The sequence below is a fragment of the Rhagoletis pomonella genome, unplaced genomic scaffold (genome assembly GCF_013731165.1).
Source record: "Rhagoletis pomonella isolate Grant_MI unplaced genomic scaffold, Rhpom_1.0 Rhpom_scaffold_00005, whole genome shotgun sequence".
Lineage (NCBI taxonomy): Eukaryota > Metazoa > Arthropoda > Insecta > Diptera > Tephritidae > Rhagoletis > Rhagoletis pomonella.
In genome coordinates, this window is record NW_023458559.1 from 1,917,073 (window position 1) to 1,926,067 (window position 8,995).

The 8,995-nt window shown below is 35.8% G+C and overlaps 1 protein-coding gene across 1 annotated transcript in view; it reads right to left on the reverse strand.

Moving 5' to 3' along the window:
- Nucleotides 1-6,556: 6,556 nt before the first annotated feature.
- LOC118739738 overlaps nt 6,557-8,995 on the reverse strand; it is a 39,518-nt gene continuing 37,079 nt past the window's right edge. The window contains exons 3-8 of the mRNA XM_036471249.1: nt 8,511-8,645; nt 7,955-8,455; nt 7,479-7,898; nt 7,241-7,420; nt 6,973-7,177; nt 6,557-6,911 (exon numbers count right to left, since the gene is read on the reverse strand). Of these exons, the coding sequence (XP_036327142.1) occupies nt 6,670-6,911; nt 6,973-7,177; nt 7,241-7,420; nt 7,479-7,898; nt 7,955-8,455; nt 8,511-8,645 (1,683 nt within the window). The 3' untranslated portion in view covers nt 6,557-6,669. The remainder of the gene's footprint in view (nt 6,912-6,972; nt 7,178-7,240; nt 7,421-7,478; nt 7,899-7,954; nt 8,456-8,510; nt 8,646-8,995) is intronic.

Below are 8,995 nucleotides of genomic sequence, written 5' to 3' on the forward strand. Positions count from 1 at the left end.
GACTTTTTCTGACTATTTCTGGGAGATAAGGAACGCTCCTAATATAAATAGCCAATGGAGACCGCTCATTGCTCTTCAAGAGCAAAATATATCAGAGCTTATATCTTGCCATCTATTGCCGGCAATTTGGTAGTTTGACAGCTACATTTTCATTTGCACGAAAACTTCGTGGCTGCAACATCATTATTATTTTAATATAAAAGCAAAAATTTAGCTGTTTCCTGTTAAAATATTTGTAATTATGTACTTGGATGTAAAATAGCCTATTTTCTAAATTTTTAAAGCGATTAAATCCGGCAAAAATACATTCTCAAAGCTATCTTACAAATGATTATATCAAGATATAAAAAGCCCACACAAATATTGCCACTGATATAACTTATATCTAGCGACCAAAATGACAGCTGGGCAGCAATAAATTTTATCCTGTGGAGACGGCCAGTAAGTTACTGACAACACCTTGTTATTATTACACCCACGATCCAGAAAATAAAGGTCGCGTCATTCGCGGACCGCTAACCCTCTCTTCGTCGATTTGACAGCATCCACCTAATCGCTGACGTCATAAAATACTTTTGTTTACATTCCCTGTTGCCAACTTCATGCTTTTCGCACCAAATTTAGTGGGTATTCAAAACGCGAAAATTTTTAAGTTTGGTGCATGGCGCGTATTTGGTGCTTTTGTTTTTAGTTTGAAGACACCACATTAGAAAATCTTAAAAAAATTTAAGCAAAATTTATAGCAATCGTAAGTGTGGTAAGCAACTTTACAAAAATTTAAACAAAATCATGGCACAGTGACAATCATAAGCGTCAACAAAATATGTGGCAGCACCTTCAATCATGCCAGAAGAAATCAACCGTCGTGCAAGAAACATTGATTTTTATTAATTTGAATCGGCATCCTTACAATAAAATTGTGTATGCATATAAAGTCTATAAAATACACCAATAAAAATTTGGGGCTTTTTCAAATTTAAAACTTGGCAATACTGCCTTTTGTCCGATGCTTTCTCTTTTCCTTGTCGAGTTCGTCTTGCTCTCTCATTCTGGTATTTATTGACGTCACGGCCACTTGCTCTCAGCTCGATTGGCGCAATCTTGTATTCTATCATTCTGGTATTAAAGGTAATATTGTGGCGAATACTGCGGCAACACAAAGCGAACAACGAGAAATAGGCAGAATGTTCGAAGAATGACGTAGAATGTTCCACAAAGAGAAACGTCAAGTTGGATGAACACTGCGAACAGCGAGAGAAAGAGAATGAGCGATAAACTTCAGAACGTTCTAGAGTTGCCATAAGTGTGAGCGCAGGTATATAAGAGCCACGACACAGCGGAGTAGGGACAGTTACGAGCTGCAAGTCCGCAAGCTACCAGTAGAGTTACGAAGTTACAAGACAGCAAGCTACAAGTAAAGTGAGCGGAGAATTGAGTTGCGAATAAGCAAGCTATAAGTTTAATTGTGTTAACAAGTAGTAAAGCGTTGTTATTGCTTTAACAAGTATTGTAAAGTGTTTTTACTGTATTAGCAAGTATTGTAAATTGTTTGTTGTACAATAAAGTTAATTGTACTACAATTTGGTCATCGTTAGCATTTATTTAACAATCCAGCGATACGAGCCCGAGTATATTTGGGAAATCCCTCAAGGTTTCGAGGATAATCGTAACAATTGGGGTGTTCACAGTTCGTTCCAAATTGTGTCTGAAAATGTAGACGTCTACATTTTGAGACATCTTTAGCATCAAACTGTGAGCACCCCTTTCTAGCAGTCGTCGCAAAATCGTCTCAAAACTTTGCTGGTGTTGCCAGACATTTCTTCCTTGCGTGCATTTTTTATGTCGCCTTTCGATTTTGTTTCCGAAAAATTGAAATTATTTAACTTAATTACCAATTCGTAATATTTGTTATTTCTTTTCCTTGATTTGTTTCTTTTCATCAGAAATTGCGCTCAAATTAAATGCAAATACAGAAAACGTGCCCAATAAATAAAAAAAATGTGATTAGTATTGCCATAATGCAACCCTGCTGCGAGGTTGCAAAATGTAGACGCGTAAAAAACATACCTTTGAGTGTGACAAAATGTAGACGGCGTCGTTTTCCAATTTTGTATGGGAAACAACAACACCACAGATTTTACGGTTAGAAAACGTCTTAAAATGTAGACGTCTACATTTTGAGACACTATTTGGAACGAACTGTGAACACCCCAAATATATACGCAAGTGAACGTTGGAAATATTGTAGTGCGATTCACAAAGCGTCGGAAAGTGGCATTTTTGGCGAAATGGCAACGTTGCAAACAAAGTGGTATGAACGACCTATCGCAAGTCCGGATTACAAATGTAAATTTTTTTTTAAATACCGCGCGTAGCTTGGGGTTTACAATGGACCATTTTGCGAAGACAATATCAATATATTCACACTTTTTACTAATGCATTGACACTTCACTAATCGTCTTCGCCACTGTCTTTGATTTTTCGAAGACAGTGAATTGGACAGTAAATTGGACAATGCGGTCACGTATTGGTTAATTTGGGAAAAAGAGGCAATACATAATCGCAAAAAGTCGCAGAATTATGAAAAATATGTTTGTGTTTGGATATTTGAATAAATAATATGAATCTCACTCCAAACGACACTAACGGCGGTTGCTGAAAAGTGTATTGTCTTTGTAATTGTCTGGACGTCTACTTTATACAATAGTTTGACAACTAATTCATATTTTCAATTGTCTTGTCTCAAATTGTCTTATGTAAACGCAGCGCAAGTGAAATAGAAAACTTTTACAATTATATTTCGAAGAAGCCTTAACTAATATACTTTTTCTTTAAGTATTCGAGGACAATAAAATATCATGTGTTTCGCGACTTTCGAGTTTGCAATGATTGCCAGCTCAAATATTATGGCAATGTCGCAATTTTGTCGCACGAGAGTTTCCATACAAAAGTAATCAGCTGTGTCGCGAGGTGGCAAACTTTCGCTTAAATCTCGTATGTTTCCGTTTTGGAAAGCCATCCCAAAACTCGCAAGTGAATAGTTGTTGCACAGTTTTGACATTCTGCTGTAAACATTTTACTATTTATAAATCAGTTTTAAACTCTTTTCTTTACACACAAGCACTTACACAGTCCAGAGGGTCAATTACCGTTCTGCGTTATCGTGAAATGAAGTGAAAAGTATAAAATTAACACCGAAATAAAACCGGTGTGAAGGTGTTATTTTTATCACTTCACGATAACGCAGAACAGGAAGTGACCCTCAGAGGTTCAATTCTCGTTCTGCGTTATTGCGAAGTGACAAAGAACGTAAATCTATAAGAGACCATGGTGTAATACAAGAATGATAGAATACAAGATTGCGCCAATCGAGCTGAGAGCAAGTGGCCGTGACGTCAATAAATACCAGAATGAGAGAGCAAGACGAACTCGGCAAGGAAAAGAGGAAGCAGCGGACAAAAGGCAGTATTGCCAAGTTTTAAATTTGAAAAAGCCCCAAATTTTTATTGGTGTATTTTATAGAATTTATATGCGTACATAATTTTATTGTAAGGATGCCGATTCAAATTAATAAAAATCAATGTTTCTTCCACGACGGTTGATTTCTTCTGGCATGATTGAAGGTGCTGCCACACATTTTGTTGTGCTGTGCCATGATTTTGTTTAAATTTTTGTAAAGTTACTTACCACACTTATGATTGCTATAAATTTTGCTTCAAGTTTTTTAAGATTTTCTAATGTGGTGTCTTCAAACTAAAAACAAAAGCACCAAAAACGCGCCATGCGCTAAACTTAAAAATTTTCGCGTTTTAAATACCCACTAAATTTGGTGCGAAAAGCATGAAGTTGGCAACAGGGAATGTAAACAAAAGAATTTTATGACGTCAGCGATTAGGCGGATGCTGTCAAATCGACGAAGAGAGGGTTAGCGCTCCGCGAATGACGCGACCTTTATTTTCTGGATCGTGCCTTTAATATATATCTATTAATCACTTACTTAAGTAAAACGCGTTTATAAATGTGCCTACAAATTGTAGCACTTTTCACAAACAAACACCCAATAAACACTAAAAAAATATTTCTCCAACCTTGGAGAAATTCATAGTTCTCAAGTTGATATCCAACATCATTCTCCAACTCATCTCTAGATACGTAAAAAGTGATAGAGAAACGAATTTTTAATTATCAAGTGAAAAACTAAAGCTATATAAAGAGGAAAATTACCAACAAAAAGTAAATAATCTTCAAAATATCCTCAAATAATCTTGAAAGAAGATAAAACGCCAAGTGAATCAAGTGGCAAAATTTCTGTCGGACTGTGTGCTGTGAAGTTAATTATTGTAATACGATTTTGCTTAACTACATAATACAAAAGGAGTAATAAAAGAAAAAATTAATATTTAAATTCATCTATGTATGTCGTTTCAATCAAAAAGGTATAAGGTATTTTACTATCTCAATTTCAGTATTTCAATGATATGTTTGGGACCAATTGGAAAATTACATTGGACTTCAAGTTGAGAACTAGCATTTTCTCAACTTGAGAATTAGTTTTTTTTTCATACAGAGAAAAATGCCCTTTTTGTTGAGAAAGCTATGATCCTCCACTTGAGGTACTGTTGAGAAACAACGTTGGAGATTTGAGAAATACCTTAGTTCTCAAGTTAACCTCAAGTTGAGCTCAAACCTAAATGTTCATTGTGCAGCAATAACTTCAGCAGGGATCGAACCTGCGTAATCGATGTGCAAAGTCAGAAGTGTTAACCAGTGAGCTATGTACACCCCGTAAACTCTTGTTGCTAATTCATTTTCCTTATTCAACCAACTACTATCAAGTGCTGCTGATTTGCCGCTATTTAAACTTGACAGCGTCGTTGTTGTTGTCAATTCTATACATCCATTTGCTTTTTTTTGCTTTATTGTATATTTAGTTTCACGCAGGCTCTTCCTAAACTGTGTATTTGTCAATGTTATTGTGGCTTATTAACATTTTATTTTTAATATTTTTATTCAGCTTTGTACCACGATTGTTTATTAGGAAAAATTTAAAAAGCAACAAAGTCTAAGCGGTAGAAGTTAAGCAGCTATTTTGAAGATCACCACATCTCCTCATCAGACTTCTTTTTTCTAGACTTCAGCAGGGATCGAACCTGCGTAATCGATGTGCAAGGTCAGAAGCGTTAACCACTGAGCTATGTACACCCCGAAAACTCTTGTTGCTAATTCATTTTCCTTATTCAACCAACTACTATCAAGTGCAGCTAATTTGCCGCTATTTAAACTTGATAGCGTGGTTGTTGTTGTCAATTCTATACATCCATTTGCTTATTCGCTTTATTGTATAGTTAACATTTTGTTTTAATATTTTTACTGAGCTTTGTACCACGATTGTTTATTAGGAAAAATTTAAAAAGCAACAAAGTCTAAGCGGTAGAAGTTATAGCAGATATTTTGGAGATCACCACATCTCATCAGACTTCTTTTTTCTAGACTTCAGCAGGGATCGAACCTGCGTAATCGATGTGCAAAGTCAGAAGCGTTAACCACCGAGCTGTGTACACCCCGTAAACTCTTGCTGCTAATTATACTTATAATTATGATTATAATAGACAAATTAAAGGAATGTTTAATAAAAAACGCGATTATTATGTCCGTTTTCTGTGTTTTTCGGATTTTTTTTTATGTTTGGCAGCACCAACATTTCCGTTCAATTGGTCTACAATGAAAAAAGTGTAGTTGAATTGGTTTTTTTTTTTGCAAATTTAAATGCAAATTGCTTAAAAACTATAAGCTTTCAGAGCGTAGATTTAGAATCAGAGAGACCAACTGCCTGGATCCGTTTTGGAAAATTTTCCCTAAGTTTTTAGTACTTTGTGTTCAATACCTTTTTCTGCTAGTTTTCTCTTCTCAATTTCTTCTCAATTTCAGGCTCTATTTCGCTCTTACGCTCTGGCTTCAATTTTAACTAGAGGAGTTACTATACACACCTGTTAATATATTTGTAATTTTGCCACTATATTTTATTTTTTACTGTGTTTATCTGGACCTTTGCTACAGCTGAAATTAGTCAAGAACGCAGAACGTATACTTAACCGCAGTCTGTGTACGCAGAATTTTGTCGATTACTGGAGCCTTCAGTGTTGCTTACTACAGTGTTGCCACTGATCAATGCCTTTTCATAAACTTACCTTTTCAACTACAATTTTTCGTTCTATAATAGATCGTAGCTAAATATAAACTACTTAGTTTTCAACAAAAAACCTTATTCATTAGTAAATTTCAAATAGTTTAAACGTATTTTGAATAGGAAATTATAACTTTTTTACCATCTGCAAAACTGACGAAGTGGCAACCATCTATAGAACGAAATCAGCTGACACGGAAAAATCTAAATTCCACAGATTTCTGCGCTACGGTTACGTGAAGGGCCAGCCTTGATGGTGGCGTCCGAACACTGATCCCGCAGAACATAAACAAATGTAATTCCATCAAAACATATGTTTGTTTACAATTGTAGATTTTGTGTTTGAAATTTTTAGCGAAAATTCGGTGAGTGAAAATAAGGTCATATTCGTATATTTAATTGTCCATAACGAAAGTTATTAGCTGCTGAATTTATTGCTTTAGCTGAAGAAATTACAGAATTGAAAAAAGTATAGTTCGGTGATTTACTTGTGGAAATAGCAGCAAGGGCGCACGTGTGGTGAGGAGTTCTCGTTACAACGTTGTGGCGGGGCTATACCACGAGGGTCGCGTTCCGGCTTCAGCAAATGTTTCTGCAGTGACCAAACAATATCGCTAGCCAGAGCGCTGATACATAACTTTATGCTTGATTCATAGTTCAATTTGTTTGCAGCATAACTAAGAATACCTTTGGTCATCTGACAGGTAAGGAAATTGCGGTTCAAATCTGTTGAAATATGGAATTGTTTTTATATTTATTGTAATGCAATGTGTTCTACAATTCTTACTGAGCAATAATGGGCGCACATCCATAATTTTATTAGAGAAATGACAATCGATTGCAGAGAATACTCTTCTACCAACGCCTATTATAAGCTCTCGTTTGAATTTGATGATATAATGTTCGATGAAAATCAATTCGTTGCGGCACAAATTTGGCATATTATTAAATATGTGCTCCTCCGAGTGGACTTTTATGGAGGCGAGCGAGCCCTAAAGAAATAGAGATTTATGAACTAAGTAATTGTATTTGCAGAAATTAGTTCTCTGCTTTACCACTGGCGTAGGTGTTCGAGCCCCTACAGTTTTAACGTCAACCATTGGGTGAATAGCGTAACTGGATTGCCCTATTGTCATTGGCAACCGATTAAACGATACAATAGTCGGTCGCTGGCTCGTCGTACCGTAATTATTTACAACTTGCTCCCGAATATGTGCACTAATTTGAGATGATCTCTGAAATATAGAATAGAATACTATTTTGTACTATACTAAGCAAAAAAAAACCACATACAAATATCACAAAACGTTTAGCTTCATCGAAGAACTGATCGACACGTTCTCTCACTTGTTTACATATTCTAGGATCCTTACTCAAATCTTTGTCAAATATCTTAATAATATTGGTTATTATAAATTTTGCCGCCTTGTAAATCGGATCACCTGGTTCGAATGGCATAACCAGCTGATTTTCAATATCAATAGCAACATTTAAAGCCTCACAAAGTTGATGATCCAAGAGTTTGTCGAAACTTTCATTTGGCCTATCACAGAATGCCATGCCATTATCCGTTTTTGGATTAGGAAGTAAAATGTGTTTTAGTTTTTCCCTGGGGTATTTATGAAGCTTGCTCTGTTTTTTCATTAGTTTTGCACGTTCCTTGATTTCGTCTTGAATACGTGACCATTTCTCACTATATTTCTGTCGGTGATCCTAATTAGGAAAAATGTGTGTGTTTAAATCTGTTTTATATATAAATATTTGCACACCTCAATAAACAGTTTTCTCTGTGTGTCTGTTGTCTCAAGCAGACCTTTCATTTTATCCTGGTATGTTATACGCTCTTTCAGTCGTTTTTCCCAAGAAATTGTTTGGATTTGCTCATGTTTCCGATGCCGTTCGTACTCCACATTGCGTAAGTTTTTGTGTAAGCGATCTTTTTTCAACTGGAGTACTTTCTTTAATTTGATGAGGTGTTTTCTTTGCAAATCAGCAGAAGCTTCCAAATGACGCTGAATTTTCATATGATTCAGCAACTTTCGGTACTCATGATAGGCCTTTTCCATTTCATCGGCAGCCGCCTTGCGTTCTATTCTATATTGTGTACGTTGCCATAATTTCTGAAAGCGGGCGGTTCTTATGTTCTCAAGTTTTCGTTTGCGTCCCTGTATCTCAGTAAAACTGCTTTGTCGAGCAGCTAAATTGTGGTGATCACGAGTAGTTATTGCCTCGGCGTTAGTGATTAGCATTCTATCGTGTTGCTCATTTTCCTGGGATCGATCGCGTTTATTAATAAGAGTTCTTAAGGTTCCTGAAATAGTTTACCTGACGATTAATTTCCTGCAATACATAGTATAGCCTTGTTCGGTGCAGCTGTTGACGGTATTCGTTGAAATCTTTTAAATTACAGATCACATCATTATTTTGAGTTATTTCCCCATTTTCACGTAAACGCTTTCGAAATCAAACCACATCAATAAAAAAACACAAAGAAATCTTAAGGTATTGGCACAATGCAGGCTTGCTTCGCTTTGCAATGTTTCAAATAGGTAAATGTTTTACTTTAAAGCGTTTTGTACGCTTTTGACTAAGAGGTATGTACGTTCCCATTCTAACAGCCGCACTCAGAAACGTTCCTTAAATTAGCTCTAACGGGCACTTAACTAAGGATCGTTAAATCCATGATATAAAAAAGAAGGTAGTTTCAATAAACAATTTTTTGATTAAAAAGCAGATTTTTGACAATTGCTCAATTGTGAAAAGTTCGAAGCGGCGTTACCCAATTGTAAGTTTTTTGGTGTGGGAGATTT